At 41.6% G+C, this 21,675-nt stretch overlaps 1 protein-coding gene across 1 annotated transcript in view; it reads left to right on the plus strand.

Annotated features, from left to right (window-relative positions):
* Positions 1-21,675, plus strand: part of HSD17B12 (hydroxysteroid 17-beta dehydrogenase 12) — a 167,856-nt gene that overhangs the window by 136,440 nt on the left and 9,741 nt on the right. Inside the window, exons 7-9 of the mRNA XM_045485027.1 lie at positions 5,094-5,128; positions 12,754-12,835; positions 14,900-14,965. Of these exons, the coding sequence (XP_045340983.1) occupies positions 5,094-5,128; positions 12,754-12,835; positions 14,900-14,965 (183 nt within the window). The remainder of the gene's footprint in view (positions 1-5,093; positions 5,129-12,753; positions 12,836-14,899; positions 14,966-21,675) is intronic.

Here is a 21,675-nt window from a genome sequence, read left to right on the forward strand (position 1 = left end):
ATTTATGTCATAGAAAAAAAATCTTAATTGAACTATAAAACTGTGCACAACCACTAGGTAATAGTCAGATGGTTCTGAGATCCCTGGTCAGAATAAAAGAATCCATCCACAGATTTTGTAGACTTTTCCTGGTAGTTTTCCGGGTAGATCACTGCCCACAAATCCTATCCCTTCTTCTCTCCTTTTGTGTCGGAAGGCTAAACAGTCAGTGGCTACCCCTATGAACTGAACTCCACTTAGCTACTCTTCAGTTAACAGGTCTCATTTCCTGTTACATAGATGTGTGCACATGCACACGCACATATATTCATGCCCTTGGGTGGGAGCGTGTTTATTATCAGTCTTCTTACTCATTCTGATTCTGGTGGTCTCAGGACTTAGAGGACTGAATGATAGCTTCTCTCCACAGACTGCTTGGGGGACCTCTTACATTAGCTAAGCGTTATGGTCCCTGATGAAATGTGCTAAATAAATGTTTTCAGATGTTGCTAGAAATGCATATAATCAATCCTTATCACAAAATACTCCACAACGGTTAATATGCCTGAAGAACATCCATTTATACTAGCATGGGAAGCTGTCCATGATGTGGTATAATATGGAGATTGAATGACATATATAACATGTTGGATGTGCATGCTTTCCTTTATAAAAAGCTCCATTCAACAAAAGGCTTTTTTGAAGGCCTCAGGTCTGTAGCAAAGATTGTAGTTTCTTACAGCCGTTTGCCTTTTTGTATTCTATTCCTTTGGCTAGAATATTTTTTCCTCCTGATGAATTCCTGTTTATTCTTTCAGAACTTAACTGAAATGTAATCTGGGAAGCTCGACCTGATACCCCAGACATGATGAGTCTTGCTCCTAAGCATTAATGCCCTCTGTCCTTACACTCAGAGTGCGTCTTGTAATGATTTGTTTATATGTGTGTCTGTGCTCCTCCTAGGTAGTGCACCCCTATTGGCCAGCCCCAGGTTTGAGTAAAGAACATGGCCTCGACCAAGTGGGAGAATGTCTCTTTATTACTTCATGTTGCTCAGACCACAAGTTGATATGCATAGAACATTTTAGGAGCTCTTTTTTTCTCCTGGGTTTGATAAAGTAACATCCAGTGTATTTTGTGATTCCATATCTTTAACTCTTATCCATAAGATGAAGATTCTTTTCAAAGCCTTATTGAGGGATAATTTTATAAGCCATATAATTCACCGACTTTAAGTGTACAATTGAATGGTAAATGAATTCACAGAGTTGTGCAGTTGTCACTAAATCCAATTTTAGAACAATTCCAAGAGGATCCTGACAGAAGTATTTTTAAATACTGACAGAACTATCTGGAAACTTGTGTCGTGGGTTGAATTTGATGACCTCAAAATGGGTCACTGTTTGTGGCTTTGAACTGTGTAGGGCACCACATGCTTAAAGGAGGCCCCGATACCTAGTGGTGCTGCATCATGAAAGAATAGTGCATGCTGGCAATAAGGGATGCTGATTTCTCTTCAGAGGCTTGCTCTGTGCCGAGCTCTGTGCCGGGTCCATTATATACAATACCTCATTTGAGATTCAGAATATAATAACATGTAATGGAGACGCCTTCTTTATTTAATAACACATATGGACTCCGCAGACGAGAAGGAAGCTAATTTGACGTCACACTGCTAGTTAAGGGAAAGGGCTGGGATATGAACTTGGGCCTGACTGTGTAGCACATTTGGCCTAAACGTTCAGTAGCTGTATTTTGAGCAATTACTATGGGGTACCATAAAAAGAGAAATCTTAGGAAACGCGTAAGCAAGTTGGAAGAGTCGTTTAATCTGAAAAGAGAGGAGGTGAGTATACTGTGGAAAAGATCAACCCTGAAATCAGCGTTTTTTTTGACTTGGCCCCATCCAGTTTGGTTTGAGGCCCCGTGGGCATATCCTCAGTTGGGTCAGCAAACCTAGAAAAGCGAAGAAACAGGACTGTGTTGTAAAAATTACAAAGTAGCGGAGGCCATTTGGGCTCAGCATAATCTCTGGGTGAGTTTGCTTTGGGAATTGTTTCATCTTTTTATAAAAATTTCTTTAAGGTTTATTTATTTTTGAGAGAGAGAGAGAGTGTGTGAATAGGCGAGGGGCAGAGAGAGAGAGAGAGAGAGGGAGACGCAGTATCCACAGTAGGCTCCAGGCTCTGGGCTGTCAGCATGGAGCCCAGTGTGGGGCTTGAACTCATGAACTGTGAGATCATGACCTGACCTGAAGTCAGATGCTTAACTGACTGAGCCACCCAGGTGCCCAAGGGAATTGTTTCATCTTTAAGTCTTAAAATGTTAACACTGCTTGGTCTCTATCAACATAAGTGGTCAACTCTATGAGTTAGAATAGGGTTTGGCCGCTGTAACAGAGTCCTTGTAGTGGCCTAAACAAGATAGAAATTTATTTTTCTCTCAGATAAAAAGCTGGATAGGTAATCAAGGTAGGGCATCGTAGTTCTCCAGGCATCAGGGGTTCTGCCTCTTTATCTCTTTGCTCTGCCACCGTTATCACACAGCTCTCATTTTGAGGTTCAAATGGGTTCTTTTGGCTCCTCCCACCACATCAACATTCTAACCCTCAAGAGGAGGAACCGGTAAGGAGGAGGACAAGGAGGAGGACGTGTAGTTTTCTTTCCTTTAAGGGCATGGCCAAGAAGTTGCATATGTTACTTCTAGTCACATCTTGTTCTATAGGATGTAGTCACTGGGCACATCCCCTCACCCCCCCCCATTTTATCAAGACAAGTTTAATACGAAAAACGTAGACTTGTATGTAAGAAGGAGGGAGATGTGGAATGCTTTAGACCAAACTCTTTTTTAGCATTTCTTTTTTTATCTGGGCCAGAAGATTCGGCCAAATCCAAAACCTTCTGTCAAAATGATTCCCCTAGGCTTTGAAGACACTTCTTTGTTTCAAAGTTGGCGCTGTGTCAGTCTGTCTTTCATGATACAGTGTCAGTTTGAGGAGTGCTGCAGATTTTACCTTTGTAAAGCTGAATACATTTCCTTTCTTCAAAATGTTGCTAGGAAAAAATTTACTTTCTTATCGAAGTACTGTTTTCGTTAAGACATAGGAGTATTCAAGATAAAAAGCTTAAAATTCCTGTGTTTGGCATGTATGCAAAGCATGTGACAAAGCAGCGTTTGTTTCTTAGAAAATTGATGACGTCCCGGGCACCTGGGTGGCTCAGTCGGTGAAGCATCTGACTTCGGCTCAGGTCATGGTTTCGCAGTTCATGTTCAAGCCCTGCGTCAGACTCTGTGCTGACAGCAGCTATGGAGCCTGCTTCAGATTCTGTGTCTCCCTCTGTCTCTGCCCATCTCCCATTCATACTCTCTCTCTCTCTCAAATAAAGATTTAAAATAAAAAAAAAAAGAAATTTGATGATATCTGGGAATCCAGAATTCACATTCTAAGCTCAGTCTTAAACTGTGACGTGGCCTTGACCAAGCCAGTGGATGTCTTAACTTTTCTTAGTTAATAATATCTTTTTTTTTTTTTTTTTTTTTTTTTTTAATTTTTTTTTTTCAACGTTTATTTATTTTTGGGACAGAGAGAGACAGAGCATGAACGGGGGAGGGGCAGAGAGAGAGGGAGACACAGAATCGGAAACAGGCTCCAGGCTCTGAGCCATCAGCCCAGAGCCCGACGCGGGGCTCGAACTCACAGACCGCGAGATCGTGACCTGGCTGAAGTCGGACGCTTAACCGACTGCGCCACCCAGGCGCCCCAATAATATCTTTAAAAAAAATTTTTTTTAATGTTTATTTATTTTTGACAGAGAGAGAGAGAGAGAGAGAGAGAGAGAGAGAGAGAACATGAGCGGGGGAGGGGCAGAGAGACAGGGAGACACAGAATCCGAAGCAGGCTCCAGGCTCCGAGCTGCCAGCGCGTCACTTGAACTCACGAACCGTGAGATCATGACCTGAGCCGAAGTCAGACGCTTAACCAACTGAGCCACCCAGGCGCCCCTAGTTAATAATATCTTAAAAAAGAATTTTTTTTAATGTATTTATTTTTGAGAGAGAGAGAGAATGAGAGACAGAGCATGAGTGGGCAAGGGGCAGAGAGAGAGGGAGACACAGAATCTGAAGCAGGCTCCAGGCTCTGAGCTGTCAGCACAGAGCCTGATGTGGGGCTCGAACCTGTTAACCATGAGATCATGACCTGAGCTGAAGTCGGATGCTTAACCGACTGAGCCACCCAGGCACCCCAGTTCATGATATCTTAAAACACAGTTTAGAAGTAGCTTCTCTCTCATATTATATGTATTTAATCAACAATTATGGCACCCTTTAAAAATGCAGGTGTCTTTTTTTTGTTGTTGTTAAGGATGAGTTTTCCTCACAACTAGCTAGACCAACAAGGGGAATGAATGTGAGGATACACTTAACATTTGCTGTCAGTTGACAGCATTCTTCTAAACGCTTTTTTGATAGGAAAAGGTCATTTGAGCTTTTAAGTTAGAAATCGTCAGTAATCTTGGTTGGCAGATATTTCTTTCCATAACGGATATTTTTTTCCAGGAGTGTGTTTTGGGAGTCCTGATTTCACCATAGGCCCTTAATTATTTGAAGATCTCTGTGCCAGTGTTACTTTTCAGGCAAGGCCCATTTTCGCCAAGTTTACTGAAAGTATTCCCAGTGTTATCTCCAGTAATTTCATCTGATTTCCTTTTTTTTTTTAAATTTTTTTTTCAACATTTATTTATTTTTGGGACAGAGAGAGACAGAGCATGAACGGGGGAGGGGCAGAGAGAGAGGGAGACACAGAATCGGAAACAGGCTCCAGGCTCCGAGCCATCAGCCCAGAGCCCGACGCGGGGCTCGAACTCACAGACCGCGAGATCGTGACCTGGCTGAAGTCGGACGCCCAACCGACTGCGCCACCCAGGCGCCCCTGATTTCCTTTTTATGTACTGTTACCACAGCCAAATTATATAGAGCGTATAAAATAAATTGCTGTCTGTCGAGTGGGGCCTGGTTTAGTGATCCCCTTCTGTTTTGAGGGCGTAGCTTCCTTCACTCTTTATCTGTTGCTTGCATCCTCAGCCATCACGAAGGTTTTGTTTTCTCTTTTGCAGATGACACGATTGGTGCTGCCTGGCATGGTGGAAAGGTGAGTCACAAGCTCACACACAAGCACCAGAGAGACAGAGCTCATGATTATTTATAGGGAGAATCCTTTCTTTGCAAAATTCATTAAAGTGACTAATGAACCTGTCCCCCATGTCTTAGCAACAGAGTAACGTGCTGGGCGAGTCACACGGTGGAGCATGAGTCATCTGGTGGTGGAGGCCTTTTCCACTCGATTCCCTTTTTATTTCCCTCTCCAGGGTTGTGGTGGTTCCTTTAGATCAGGATTAAAAAGTCTGCCTGAGTCACCATCACTAACTCAATTGACTGCTATTCTGAGGGGGTGGATAGAATTCCTGGGGCATTCCCGGGAATGCCTTCTTAAAGCTATATGCTCTCAGAACTAAAATCAGAGGAGTTTCACAAAGCAAGACCCCATCTCCTAGTTTTTTAGTTCTTAATGGGTGAAAGGATATATAGGGAACTTAGGCATGTTATAAAATGGTTATAAGATATCAGACCCACCTTGGAGCAGAAACCCACACCTTGGAGCCCCATCTGTGTCCTAGTTTGAGTTGAGTTCCACTAGGATATGCTAGGTGTCTTCATTTTCATTGAGAAATGTGTTGTAGAGTTCTTCTTGAAATAGCAGGAAGTGTAAAATTGTAATTAAGCTCTGTCTCTCCCTTGGAAAGGCCTGAATGATGTCTAGGCTTTCAAAGAAAACCCGTTGAAAAGATCTGGGCTTGCATCTTGAGCAAGCTTGATCATTTGCTAAATTTAGGACTTCACAGTCATCCTTCCTCTGCAAAAGAGCTTTGAGTTTGGAAGAGATCCAAAGGAATCACGGCTTGGAAAAGGGCAGAGCCCAAAGACCCTATTTCTGTGAAGAAACTCTATGACCAACTGCCGGCAGGGTTTACAGCTACTGTTTATTGAGCACCTATTGTATGCCAAGTGTTGTGCTGAGGAAGTGTTAACTCATTTAACTTTGATAACCTCCTGTTGTATGAAGGAGGAAACAAGGTTAGGAATCCATTTTGTTTGGCATCTACAGAGACTGGTTGAGAAACTGTGTCTTAGCAGGGTTTTTTTGTAACTCCATTTTATATGAGATTTGGTACATATATTTTTTAATGTTTATTTATTTGGAGAGAGGGGGAGAGAGGATCCCAAGCAGGCTCTGCACTGTCAGCTCATGGCCTGACATGGGGCTCCCTCTCACAAACCGTGAGATCATGACCTGAATTGAAACCAAGAGTTGGAAGCTTAACCGCCCAAGTCACCCAGGCGCCCTTGAAGTCTGGTGTGTTTTAATTCCTTTAGTAAAAATTCTCTTTAAAACCTTCAGACTGCTTTGTGTTGATTGACAGTGGGAGTGTGCCCCTAATGGTCAGATATGGAAGTGACAGACAGTAGTCAAACCAGACAAAACCTTAGGAGATGGCAGAGAATTGGGGTCGACAGAGTAGGACTGAGGAGGGATGAATTTCGGCCATCATCTTAATGCACTTTTGACATCTGCAAGTGAGTTGACATTAGTTTAGGATAATAAGTCCATGCTTTAAGAAAGAAATACTTAGAAACCACAGTAGTGTTATAAAAGGAATTTTTAAGGAATTAAGGATTTTGGTGACATCTGTTTGAAAAGAGATAATGGAGGCACCTTGATGGCTCAGTCAGTTAAGCGTCCAACTTCGGCTCAGGTCATGATCTCACAATCTGTGAATTCAAGCCCTCCATCAGGCTCTGCTGTCGACATAGAGCTTGCTTCAGACCCTCTGTTCCCCTCTCTTTGCCACTTCATGCCCCATCTCTCTCTCAAAAATAAATAAACATTAAAAAAAAAAGATAATGGTTGTGAAATACTTTTGCAGATCACAATGGATTTATATAGTCATGGAATTTTAGTACTCTAAATGAATTGAAACCAGCCACCCTTATTTGATAGATAGAAAGTGAGTCCCAAAGAGATGGAGTGCTGTGAACCTTCATAATTAGTAAAGGATACAGACATAGGGTGCTAGGAACTTCACCCCTATCTTTATAGACCTAGGCAGCCATGACCACATTTAGAGCTGAAGCATTAGATAAAAACAATGCAAAGAAGAGGACCTGAGTAAAGTGTATCATGGCGTGTACAGAAGATGAACTGGATCTTTGCCTTTAGGAAATCAAGTGGATTTTACGCCAAGGTTGAGAAATGATCTGGTGGAAAGCCATCGTAGTCTATGGGCTGAAACCGACACCATAGGGTGAATGTGGCATTTGCCAAGAACTAGTAAGAAACGTAAGTGGACTTTATGAATCACTAGTTTTGGTTAGGAGAGGGAATAGCTCTGTCCCCTTGAACTAAAGGAGTTACTAGTTGTATTAATTAGGGCAGGCTGTAAGAGACCACCGCTCTCATACACAGCCGGTGTGTATCAGGGGTTGGGGCTGTGCTCTACCCAGGCATTATCTCAGGCTCCTTCCATGCAGGGCTGCTCTTCCCTTGGGTCTTGCAGTTCTCCACTGCGTTTTCTGCATCCAGCCAGCAGATGAAGGAAGAGAGAATAAGGGTGATTTTACGGGAGGTTTCACGGGCCAGGCCTGGAAGTAGTGTCCATCCCTTCCGCCAACATCCCGTTGCCCAGAACTCAGTCACCGGCTACAGCTAACTGCAGAGGAGGCCAGAAATGTTGTTAGCCGTGTGCCCAAGAGGAGAGGAATAACTCCAAGGTAAACAATCATCTGAAAGCCTTCTTACTTACACAATATAAATGATTTTATTATACCCTGCCCTTTACACCAGCCTCAAATGGCGTATTTCCTATGGTTGGTTTCCATGGGATTCTTATTTCCATTCAGTAACAGCAGAGTCCTTTATAAAGATCCTTTGTTGTTGTTGTTGTTTTCCCCTTTCACTGATTCTACCTCTGATGTATGAGATTTTCCAAACCCTCTAGAACTATAGCCTAGGGCCAACTGACTATCACTAAACAAGTATCTATAATTAAACTAAGGTATTATTACCATAGAAGTAGAAAGTGCATAATTACATTATAGAGGAAACTTGCTCTTTCCATTTCTCTGGAATTATAAACATTGTGTATAGCTGGAGCCAGGAGGTGGTTGCCATAACAACCATGGAAAAGCTAAAAATAGCCCCTTTCATACTGTATTGCTTAAGGTGGAATTATGACATGTTATGGTGTTTTAGGGCAGGCAGTTCTCTTTCATGTGGTAAATGTTTGCAAACTTTCTCCAGCAAAGCAGGATTTGTATAATGTATTTGGATTGCTGGTTCTAATTATATGTCTGACCCCTCTGTTCCAGGATTCTTTTCTGACCAAGGACTCTGTTTTGATATGTTTCTTAGTTTTCTTGAGAGTCTCTTAGTGAATTGTCTTTACCAATTTCAGTGTTGTGTTTAAGCTTAAAAAAAAAAAAAAAAATTATGGCTCTCCGGAGTACATTTATGCACTCCTTGATAAGAAATGGAAATAGGAAGAAGCATCATGGAGTCTTTTTTGCACAATCTCCCTTGCCTGTCGTCAAACTCTCTGAGTACAGTTAGTTCCCTCCATTGGAGTCAACCCCGTGTCCCACTTCTTCATGGTAGCACGTAACACCTCCCTGTCTCTCTCCCCTGCATTGCGGAGCAGAAGGTACCTGAGGAAGGTGGAAATCAGTGACTTATTCAAAGGAGACCTATCACTTCCTCTATGGCAGTAGTAGTTTCATAGAGCTGTAGACAAGGATACTGCAACAGTCTGATGGAGTAGTGGAGCATTTATAGGAAAATAAAGGCTTGGCAATTGTTTTTTTAAGTTTATTTATTTTGAGAGAGAGAGAGAGAGAGAGAGAGCGGGAGAGTCCCAAGCAGATTCCACAAGGTCAGCACAGAGCCCGATGCAGGGGTTGAGCCCACGAACCATGAGATCATGACCTGAGCCGAAGTTGGACTTTTAACTGACTGAGCCACCCAGGTGCCACTGCTTGGCAATTTTTTTTATCCAAGTGACAATGAAGGAGAGTATTAGGATGGGGCTTTCACAGGTCTGAGGGAATTCTACCAGACAGCATAGCTGCAGGAAGCTGTAATTACAAGATGCTGAATTTTATAGGGTTGGGTGAGTTTAATGTTTGGCTTGTGAAAGGGCTAGTAATTGAAGAGAATATATTTCTATGAAAAGGTGCTTCCTTATCAGCAGTGGTGTTTCTGCTTTGTTTTTGCAGTATTTTAGTTCTGGTGGGCCCTCAGTAATTTGTACCACTGAGACACCATCGTGTGGCTGTTAGCAAGTAAGCCAGTGTGATGAATGAAGAATGTTATATCACAGAAAATATTACTTGACTTGTTTATGTGGATGTTTGTCATAACAAACTGAAAGTATGAAGTATGAGCAACATGAGTCTTCATTATGGAACTTCAGCAAATATTGTTAATGTACCTTCCAATCTTAGAATTGTTCCCCAAGTCCCCGGAAAATGAGAGATTAACTAAGGTTCAGTTTTATGTTTGTTTTCGTGTGCAATTAAGCGCAGCCCATTTTGTCCTTCTGCTTGATATAACAGAGCTGTCGTGAGTCGGCCTGTGCCATGGAAACTGGTTTGACGTCACTAATTCTGCTTAGATGGAGGATTAGAGCCAGACAAAGTAGTTGATTTTAAAGACGAGTCCTTTGTGCCTCGCAGCCCCAAATGTTCATCCCCATCTCTACATGAAGGATAGATACTGTATACAGTACAAGGATTAAGACGGCTCCTCCCGCGTGTTGTTTATGATTCAGACAAAACTCAGTTGAATATTATTACCCTTGGAGAGAAAGAGAGAATTCTGTGCTGTTGTGGGTGTGGGTGTGGGAGGAAGGTTTTTGCTAGACAAACACCGTGTGCTTCTCGTTAGCACAGAGTTTTCGTAGAGAGGTGTCTCACTGCTGTCATTATGATACAATTATAAATGTCATCATTGTATTTCCTGAGGTCTAGTGCATTCTTGCTCGAGACTTTGTTGGTCTTGGGGTTGTTTAATACATGCTAGAGTGCAAATACTTTGTTTTGAATAACGTTCCCTCAAATTCTGACTTTTCATGAATTCAAACTAACTCTACCTCCCAGAAATTTTAATCAGTGTATATTATTGGCGAAACAAAGATGTTAGTTGCCTCAAGGAGTAAACAATTAAAGGAGCATCCCTGCACAATTGTGACATATTTGACTATTAGTCTATTATTTTTGAAAACGGGAAAGAAGTTTTTACTGTCTTTAAACACATTTTCCTGGATTGAAATCATGGCTTTGGTGAGTGAAGTCTTAAGAGTGTGTTTTGATGAGATCCAGATTTAATTTTTAAAATATATTTGATAACGTTAAACTTTAATTTTGGAAGACTTTTAGGTTGTATCTCATTTGTGAGGAACGAAATAAAAAAAATATAAGATTTTTGTTCAAGGGCACATGTAATCACTCCAGCCAATCTAAGTATAAGGGAGCACATAATCCAGGTGAAAACAACAGTGATATACTACAGCTTTGGTGAAAAACAACATCATCTGCAACTAGCTTCTTTCTTCGTTTGCTCTGAGTGAGTGAGGCCGTAGCAGTTCCTGGTTGTATGAGAAGTTAAAGGAAAATGCTACCTAAAAGCTAGAAGGATGCATAGGGCTCAGGAAGGGGGTGCAACTTGTTGGGATCTGGGGTTACTTCTCAGGAAGCATTCTGGGATGTGTAAGATACCATAGCTCTCTTAGCATGCACTTGATTGGGACACTCTCTGAGTTTAAAGGTGACACATTACAATATATCATAAAGAGACTTCTCTCTCTCTTTTTCTTTTACAGATTTATTGAGATATGTTTCACATACCCTAAAACCCACCCACTTAACGTATACAATTTGGTGGTTTCTAGTATGTTCACAGAGCTGTGCAACCGTCACCAGAATCTAATTTGAGAACATTTTTAACACCCTGAAAAGATAAAGATGTTCTAAACATCATAAATTAATTCTCCATTAAAAGTCTCCAGTAGCCAAAGTGGCTTTTAGTCAAATTTGATCAAAGGAGTTTCTCACAAATATAGATAAAATCAAAATCTTAGATAGTCGTTGCTAATTACTGGTTTTTTATCTTCGGGTGATAGGGTTCTAACTCCTGATAGACACTCTTACTCTCTTATCAATTTTAAAACGAAAAGGCTTTTTCTGTCTCTGAGACACAAGCAAAACACACAAGAATGATACAACCAATACATTGACTAAATATTTCCAACTTTCTTGAAAACCCTAATATAACGTTTTTAGATTTGACATTTGATTTCTGTGACCAAAATGTGAGCGGATTTCATTGCTTAGGAATATTACTAATAAGCACTTCAGTTCAAAATCTAAAACCAAAGACACCTTGTTTCCAGCGACACAGTAAACGGAGGGTCCAGACTTCTGTTTGATGGTTGAAGTGGCATCTCGCCTAGAGGCTGGCAGATGGACTGGGTGACCTTTGGGGATTATTTCTTTTCAGATTTGTGTCTAAAATAACTTAGATGCCATTTAATCATGTTTCTTTTATTATTTTGCATAAAAAGGGTCTGTATAGTCCTTTTTTAAAAAAAAATACTGAAAAAATAGATCTTGGGGGAGGTAAACTCAGACAGAGAACAGTGAGAATCTGTGTGGAAGAAAAGGAACCTCACTGGGAGGATAGGAAGTAGGTAGGGTTGTTTGCAGTGGCTGGAGGGGACTGGCAGCGCGCCCCCCCCCCCCCCCCCCGCCCCCTGTTCCTTCCTCTGGGAGGAATGTGTTTGGAGAGGAGGAGTTGGTTGTTAATTCTGTTTAAAATTCCTAAAACCCTAATTCCACATGTTACCCAACCCTTATGTACTTGCTAACAACTAGTGTATTTACAGCATTGCTTTTCTCTGATTAATATTCATTCATTAATGAAATTAGTAATTCCTGGTAACTTTCTGACTTTTAGTTTTCAGTAATCTCTAGGAGTTACTGTAGAATTGCCCTTTGCCCTTTGGCAGAGAATATGGTTTGATCTCCTGTAGAGTCACATGACTTTTCAGTCAGCTCTTTGTTTAGTGCCTGAATATCTACAACCTAGAGGAAGTAGGAGGGCAGCACATAACTGTTCACTCATTGCCAGGAGGTTTCGTTAAGTACCTGTTACATGCTCATGACTGTGCAGGAGGTTTTGAGGAAAAGTGTAAGACAAGGGCTATGGTGTCCAGAAGCTTATGGTTTTGTTGAGGGAGAAAAGCATGTATACACATACAGTGATTAAATACTACAGTAAGGTAGTATGTGATGGATGATACGCCAGAATAAAGGCATCAGAAGATTATGAGAGCATTTCCAAGAATGAGGATTCTTGGTGATGTGGCCAGAGAAGACCTCAGACAGGAGAGATTAACTCCAGGAGACTGTAGCTCTGATCTGGTCATGCCCTGGATTGCTAAAACAGAAATGAGCTAATTGCAAACAGGAGCTATTTTTAGTTGATTGAGTTATGCCTCATTCACTGACCGAGTGTATCATGTGCTGATGAAAGGCAAGGAGTGATGTGTGCTAGAAAAACAGCTATGTTCTTCTGTTTCAGGTAGTTCTGTATCTCAATCTGTAATTTACAAATGGTTGCGTGTACGATTTCATTCTGTTGACTTGGTGCATTTTCCTTTTTAGATCGAAAGGGGCCATTCTGAACATCTCCTCTGCCAGCGGCCTAGTCCCTGTTCCACTGTTGGCCGTGTACTCTGCGACCAAGGTGAACAATTTTTTAGTGAATCATGTCAGAATGAGAATGAGGAATACTTTTCGGTCTGAGAAATAAGCGTGGGAGCTTCTTGAAGTTCTGTTCTTGGCTGTTTTCAAATGGACTGGGAAGAAAAGGAATGGGGCACCGTGATCTCCGATCCACAGATGCTCTTTTCTCCTAGTAGTCGACTGGTTTTGAAACTGGTACAGGCATACCTCAGAGTTATTACCAGCTTGGTTCCCGACCCCCGTAATAGAGTGAATCATCACAATAAAGCAAGTCAAATGAGTGTTTTAGTTTTCCAGTGCATATAAAAATTATGTTTACACTAGGGTCAAGGTGAAAAAAAAAAAAAAAGCTACGTTTATACTGTAGTCTATTAAGTGTGCAATAGCGTTATGTCTAGAGAAGCAGTGCACATATTTTAATTAAAAATACTTTATTGCTAGAAAATGACGTCATCTGAGCTTTCAACATGTGGTAATCACTGAACACAGATCACCATAACACATACAATAATAAAGACTGAAATATTAGGAGAACCACCAAAATATGACACAAAGACAGGAAGTGAGCAGATGCTGTTGGAAAGGTGGTGCCGATGATTTGCTTGAGGCAGGGTTGCCATAAACCTTCGATTTTGTAAAGAATACGGCACTTGTGAAGTACAGTAAAGTGAAATGCAAGGAAGTGCGGTATGCCTGTGTTTCTACGTCCCAGAGAGAGAGAGAGCTGGTCTGGGCCAGTTAGATCAGTTGATCAGAACACGATGTTAATGATTGAGGATTTGGTCCATGAATGAGAGTCCACTCCATCCAGCAAAAGTTGCCACTCTGCAGAGCTTAGTGGAAGAATTTGCAGCCGGTCAGGATAGAAATACACATAGTAGGCGCAAGATAAGCCTGGATGAGAGTGTGAGCATTTTGCCACATTATTCAGAATTCATAGATATGAATTGTCACTTCTGGAGTGAGACAAGAATTTTCTAGAACTCTCTGTAAGATGTCATAATTTTATACACTATCACCATTCACCTGTTCACATTACTAGTAGGAAAAATCATTTAGAATACATTTCCTGCTGCCTCCAGGTCCATAGCATCTTTATATACATTGTTGAGGCACAGGATACATCCCTGAAATGAAAATGACCATTGAGACGCTCAAGTTAAACTAGCTTTTAGGGAAAAATGAGCACGATCTAATACTCTAAGAACTTGCGATATGTCAGAGAAGGAACAGAGCAAAACTGCTTTCTTTTTCATTTGGCCCTTTGTCCACGGGAAAATCATGAACAGTGACTACTGTTTTGAAAAAGCTTGGCTCCACGCCCCACTCCTGCAATCTACTTGCTTTCTGTATCTGAAACATACAGGAGGGAGGTTTCAAATGAACACCCTGTTTCCTGAAGTAATTGTTGAACTCTAGCTTCTCACCTGTTCTGCTCCATGTGGCCACAAGACTGTTATTAGTTGGGAGCCTCGAAGAGTCATCATTGATACTTGGCGTTTTAAGCCTGAGGTTGAGTCCATACTTGAAAGATGGTACATTATATTTTACAAATAGATTTAAAGTTGTACTAGCAGAAGAAGATGGGCTGTCACATTCATCCGTACGCTTCTTGGATCTTGCCATCCCCAAGGACCAAGAGGAAGCTTGCTCTTTTCTTTTCTTTACTGACAACAAAATCCCTATAGAGGAGAGTTGAACGGAATTCATATTGTGTTTCTGTTTGAATGGCAAGTGGGGAGGAGGAATGTGTCCTTTGTTATATAATAAAATAGTTCTTGGAAAGTCATTTTCTGAAAAAAGGAAAGAGAAGACCCTTTTCTGGTTAAGTCACAATTTGATCTGGAGATTCTAGTTGGTAAGAGAATACTTAATTTAGTGGCAGATAAAAACGACTTGAGGTTTTGAGGTGTTTTTTTTTAAGGTCTCTTCTGTATGTGAAATAAAAAGAATGATTAGGAACTCGAGTGTTAAATGGTTAGTTTGTTATTTTTGTTGCCATGGCTACAAATCAGGCCGATTGGTGTAATGTGTGTGTTTCCTTCCCACTCCCACCCCATCCCAGGCTTTTGTGGATTTCTTCTCTCGGTGCCTCCATGAGGAGTACAGGAGCAAGGGCATCTTTGTGCAGGTGAGTGGGGTATGTTTCAGTTGCATATCCCTGTTTTTGTGTGGTTTCCACAGCAACTGTTGCTGTCTTGGCAACGAAAGAAAATCACATTCCTCAGGAAAGTGTGACGTTAGCACACCATTAAAGACATGATTTCTTTTTCTTTTATGCACTTTAAGTCTAGATTTTAAAAAAGTTATCCCCTAGAATTCTTAAGTAGGGGTACTTAAAGTAGAACTAAACGCACGGTTTTATTTTTTTACAGTTTTATTTTGAGAAAATTAGACCATCCGTATCTCTTAGCTGCCAGGTGTTCAAGGCGTGTGGTGACTGTGTTCCCAGAGCCACTGGGTAATAACCACGGGGGAAGGTGGAGGGCTGAGTAAAACTCACTCTGTGCAGAGCAAGGACGACCGCGTGTACCAGGATGCCTTAGGTGTGGTAGTGAGTTTTAACTTTTTTTTTTTTTTAATTTTTTTTTTTAACGTTTATTTTTGAGACAGAGAGAGACAGAGCATGAACGGGGGAGGGGCAGAGAGAGAGGGAGACACAGAATCGGAAACAGGCTCCAGGCTCTGAGCCATCAGCCCAGAGCCCGACGCGGGGCTCAAACTCACGGACCGCGAGATCGTGACCTGGCTGAAGTCGGACGCTTAACCGACTGCGCCACCCAGGCGCCCCTAACTTTTTTTTTTTTAATTGTGGTAAAAGTCCATAACAGAAAATAGCATTTCAATCACGTTCAGGTATTTGTTTCAGTGGCATTAAGTACATTCACATTGTTGTGCGGCCGTTAGCACCATCCTCTCCAGAACTTTTCATCTTCCAAAACTGAAATAACGTGTTTATTAAACAGTCACGCCTCACTTCCCCCTCTCCCAGCCCTGGACAACCTCCGTCCTACTCTCTGTCTCTCTGAATCAGACTAGTGTAGGTACCTCTTATGGGTGGAATCGTACAGTATTTGTCTTTCTATGTCTGGCTTATCGCACTTCGTATAACATCTTCAGGGTTCATCCATGTTGTAGAGCATGTGTCAGACTTTCCTTCCTTTTTAAGGCTGAATAAAATTACACGGTATGTATACACCACATTGTGTTTGTTCATTCATATGTTGTTGGACATTCAGCTTGCGCTCACCTTTTGGCTGCTGTGAATAATGTGGCTGTGAATGTGAGGGGTACGCCTGTCTTTTTGAGACCCTGCTTTCAGTTCTTGTACATATGTCCCCAGAAGTGGAGTCACTGGATCAGGTGGTAATTTTATTTATATCTATATTTCTATTCTCTGAACTGCCTTTTTTCCATAGTAGCTTACATATTTTATACTCCCACAGCAATGCCCCCCAGGGCTCCCAATTTTTTCATATCCTTGCCAATACTTATTTTCTGTTCTGTTTTTGTTTTTAAATAATAGAGGTCCTAATGGGTAGGAAGTGGTCTTTCACTGTGGTTTTGATTTGCATTTCCCCAATGACTAGTGACGTTGAGCACCTTTTCAGCCGCTTATTGGCCATTTTATATATTCTTTGGAGAAACGGCTATTCAAGTCTTTCACCCTTTTTTAATTGGGTTGCTTGCTTTTGATTTTTGAATTGTAGGAGTACTTTATATATTCTGGATATTAATCCTTTATTAGATATATGGATTGTAGATATTTTCTTCCACTCTGTGGGTTGCCTTTTCACTCTATGGATAGTGTCCTTTGATGCACAAAAGTTTTTAATTGTGATGTAGTCAGTTTATCCATTTTTTCCTTCATTGCCTGTGCTTTTGGTGTCCTATCCAAGAAATCATTGCCAAATCCCATGTCATGAAGCTTCCCCCTGTGTTTTGTTTTAAGAGTTTTATAGTTTTAGCTTTTGCATTTAGGCCTTTGATCCAATTTGAGTTAATTTTTGTAGAGACCTTTGATTTGATCATATAGCTAAGAGATACAGAGCTGTGAACATACAATACAAAATATGAAAGGAAGCAAATGTAGGAGTTTTCATGAGTATCTGTCTCCAATCAGCTATTGTTCAACACAAAGAAGTAATGGCTCACAGTATTTCCATGCTTAGGCACGTTTTCAACAATGTCCTGGGAGAGGCTTGCAATTCTTCCCCCTTTCCTGCTCCTGCCCACGACCTGTCCCTACTGGTTCACACACCCCATTGTTCTTCATGGCTTCCTTACTACAAGCCTAGTATTTAGATTTTTGCATTCCAAAGCCCCAGATGATCAAACATCTAATAGCTAGTAGTTGAGGCGTTACTTTCAGGCACAGGGCTAAGCCCTTTATATGCATCCATTTATTTCATTTCATCTCATAACGACTTCATAAGGTGGTGTGATTATCATCTTCTTTAAATTTATGGAAATTGGAGTTAGGTTAAGCCACCCATCCATGTTGAACCAGGACTCAAATCCAAGTCTGTTTGGCACCAAAAGCCATTGTTCTTCATCAGTGGCCTCCTTCCTCGAGGCCTTTAGGACAGCATTGAACACATTGGATCCTTCTATGCTCAGGGAGTTATGGAATCAGAATGTGATTGGCTGCCTAGTTCCATTTGCTCCCTTGGATCTTTAGACAGTCAGGATCCCTAAGTGATGGGTGGGAGGGAGGGGAGGGTGGGTGATAGGCATTGAGGAGGGCACCTGTTGGGATGAGCACTGGGTGTTGTATGGAAACCAATTTGACAAGAAATTTCATATTAAAGAAAAAAGAAAAAGATCCCTAAAGTGTTGTCTGAATCTAGCTTCTAAACCCTCTTCTTCTATGAGTGGATATAGTAGCTCAGTCACCCACAGTGAGAGGGAGTGGTAGTTAAGGGAAGATTAGATGAATGTTTCCTCATCTTCCGGGACCATCTTACAGTCTGCTACTTCTATACCCTGACCTGGGGTCTCGCCCAAGTAGTCCTTAGATGTCCTAGCCCTGTGGTGTTATTTTGATTTGCAGCTTCCCATAAATGTCGGGTACACTGAGGAGGAAGACAGGGTTTTCGAGAATCCTGAATTTTATACCCAACTGCCATACTCCCTCTTCCCTCCTTGACCCTGTCATGTCAGTGCTCATAGCTGAAATCTGCTGTGTAGAATGTGGTATATTTTGGTAACAAGGAAACCAGTAGAGTATCCATGGGAGGTAAGGTGCCACATGCCACACAGTGTTGTGCCATTTTCTCATGCTGAGGAATCGGTTGTCATCAAGTTATTAATTTAGTAATTTTTAAACACCTACTGAGACTAAGCAGAAATCTTACAGATCCATTGGCGGGTGACCATCAGGCAGCAAGGCCGGAAGCTGGAAGTGTTTGAATGACAAAAGGGAATATTCCACTCTGTGAGCACAGATGAGCGGTTTCTAAAATTCTCTGAACAGACAAGACTGCCTCCTCTCTCATTCCCACAGCTTGCTTGCCTCAAAGATCTTTTCTCCATATTCTCTGCCTATTAATCTGCTGTGTCTAGAAGCTACTGCAAAAACACATTAGCATTTGTTTTTTGAAATATTTAACTTTGATAAACTTGTTTTTCCCCAGGAATGAATATCAATTATGTAATTTCATTGATCATTTCAAATAGATTCAATCAAGGTTTAAATGCAGTGTGAATCTGGTGAAAAAATAAAAACTCACATGTTTGTGACAGAAAGTACAGTTGTCATTTCTGTGCGAGCACATCAGAATGCTGAAGTAGATGGAACAGAATCTTGTACTCGTTCTGACCAAAGGGACAAAGACATCTGGTCTAAATGGAGCTGAGTTAAAAATTGTTGGTTTTTCATCGGTGCCGTTTTATGTCTGCACATTTTTTTGGCCCAGGAGTGTTTATCAACGATTTCCTCTTCCACTCCATCCCACGTACTGTTTGCTGGGTGATCTTGCTAAAATCCTAGGCAGGCGATGTTGCTTCCTTCATAGTCCTCCCGTGGCTGCCCGCAAGGTTCAGGATTGAATCCAGGCTCCACGGGGCCATCGCCAGAGTGGACGTTGTGCTGCCCGGGACCTGCTCTGCCCTCAGCAGGGTCCAGGACTGCCTTCTCTGCAGGCACGCCTTTCCCTCTTCACGCCCCATCTCCCCATCTCCCCATCTCCCCATCTCCCAGAGCCTGTGACCCGTATCCGTCGTTCAGGGCTCAGGCCACACTTCACCAGCCCTGGGAAAGCGAATGTCAGCATGCGACGTGCCTTTCCTTCTGCCCTCCTATTTTTTATTATATACTTCAGCCTGATACGCTCTGGCCCCCTCCTGCTCTCCCCCCCCCCCGCCCACCCTCCTGCTTCAATGTATTCTTGAGATCTGGATTTTTGTTTGTTTGTTTGTTTGCCTCTGTGTTGCTAATGGCACATGTAATTGGGGGCATACTAGGGACCTGCCTTTTGCTTGGTATCACGGGAGACTCTGGTTGTACATGGCCATGCTTTGCGATACACAGACATTCGTTTTAAGGGCTTTTTTGAGCTTCTTCTCTTGCTGCCATATGCCTCTGGTCTTGAATTGTCAACCTCTGTATCTAGAGGGTTTCCGGGCTAATGCCATGTCGCCAAATTTCAGTTTCTTCTAATCCTTGGGAGGAAAGCTGTCTTTTCAGGTCTACCTCTGTGTGAATATATATTAGATTGTTCTTTAGGGAGAGGAAGAGAGTCTGTTTTTTGAATTTAGCTTTTTTATATTAATTCCTTATTCATATTTTTTGCTCTTTTCTTTCCTATAATTTTGTGAGAGCATTTAACATTTCCTTCCATGAATTCAGATTTGCCATTAAATAAGCATTTTCCGGAAAGGCAAATGAACAGTAGAGACAATAAATGAAAAAAAGGTGAATTTGGGACCTGATAAATTCCATCTATGCTTTTGAGTTTTGAATTGAGGGTAAGAAGTTCATTCTTGAGTCAACCTTATCAAAAGCGTGCTCTGTTGGTGAGGACTATCTGTTCTCATTATTGTCCTGTAATTAAAGCCCAGTCAGAATTATGCTTAACTCTTTCAAAGGGCAAAATCCGAAGTGATCTGACCGGCTAGTTGATGGGCCCCAGGACCAGCTCCTTCTGTATGCCATGTACCAACTAGCCATGGATGCTGAAAAAGCGTAAGAAATAGCTAAGACCAGGACAGCCACCTTCTTGAACTCTTCTTCTGGAAAATCTTCACAAAGCTTCTTGTTTTTTTGAAAACTTTCTATTCAGAAATAATTTCAGATCTACAGAAAAGTTGTCAGAGAATAATACAAAGGACACTCCAATCCCCTTTACCCAGAGTCACTTAACGTTATGCATTTTACTGTTTGCTTTATTATTGAAAGGTAAGTTGCATGCATCATGGTTCTTTACCTCTGAATACTTCAGTGTGCATTTCCAGAGAATAAGGATATCCTTTTGTGTAACCACAACGCAGTTATCCACTTCAGAGTTAACACGGATGTAACATTTTTATCTAATCTACGATCTGTATTCCAGTTTTTGACTCCTTAATAATCCTTATAGCATTTTTTATCCTCCAGTAAAGAATTCCATCTACATTATCGGGTATGACATAGTACATAGTTGTTCTGTCTCCTTAGTTTCCTTGAATCTGGAATATGTCCACGGCCTTTCTTTGCCTTTGTGACATTGACATTTTTGAAGAGCACCGTATTTCTCCTGCTCTTTTTGATCGAACATTCCTTATTTGGCATGTATCTGATGTTTCCTCATGGTTGGATTCACGTTATGCTTTCCTAGCCAAAATTATACATGTGAGTTTGTATCTTTCTCAGGGACTCACATCTAGGGACACACAATATCCATCTGTCCTTCACCGCTGGTGTTGATTTTGTTGCTTCAGTCAAGGTGTTACCCACTTTCTCTGCTGTATAGTTACTGTCTTTTTCCCTTGCACTAATAAGCAACCTGTGGGGAGACACTGTAAGACCACGCAGATACCCTGCACCCTATCACAGTTGCCCCTAGAGTTAGCATCCTGTGGTGATGCCTCGCAAACCTGCCGTATGAAAGGGGTTTTTGATGCTAAGGAATTCATGAAGCCCTGTCTGGATATTTGGTCATTTCGAAGCAAGAAGTCACAGCTTCCTCAATCCAAGCCATGGTTTTTTGTTTGTTGGTTTTGTTTTGTTTTTTTAATGTTTTTTATTTACTTTGAGAGAGAGAGTGCAAGAGGAGGACGGATGCAGGGCTCAAACTCAGGAACCCTGAGATCATGACCTGAGCCGAAGTCGGACGCTTCACCGACTGAGCCATCCAGGTGCCCCAGGCCATGGTTTTATACAGATCACGTTAATTACTGACTGGTATGCTTAAGGGCAGTGAGGAAGGGACGCTGGGCTTGGCATCAGCAAACCAAGGTTTTAGTTCTGATATCGCCAGTCAGTGGTCATCTGACCTACAGAAAGCTGCTTCATTACTTTGAGCCTTAGCCTCCCCTTCTGGCAAATGGGGACAAAGGATGGGGCATATGTAAGAACACTGGAAACTGAAATGACACTCAAGTGTGAAGAAGAAAGACATTTGCATGTTTTGAATATCTACAATATGCTCCAAGTTTTCAACCATTTTGTTATCTTATTTGAAGTGGACATTAACCTAGGTCCATTTGACAAATAGGAAACTAAGAATCAAGAGGAGTCATGTCACTCGCCTAAGGTCAGTCCAGTTTGTCAGACAGCGAATGCCTGCTATTTGACAGGTCCTTAGCTAGGCAGGGAGGCAGCAAAGGTGAATCAGACACACCCTGTCCTCAAGGCTCAAG

This window comes from Leopardus geoffroyi, chromosome D1 (genome assembly GCF_018350155.1).
Source record: "Leopardus geoffroyi isolate Oge1 chromosome D1, O.geoffroyi_Oge1_pat1.0, whole genome shotgun sequence".
Taxonomy (NCBI): Eukaryota; Metazoa; Chordata; class Mammalia; order Carnivora; family Felidae; genus Leopardus; species Leopardus geoffroyi.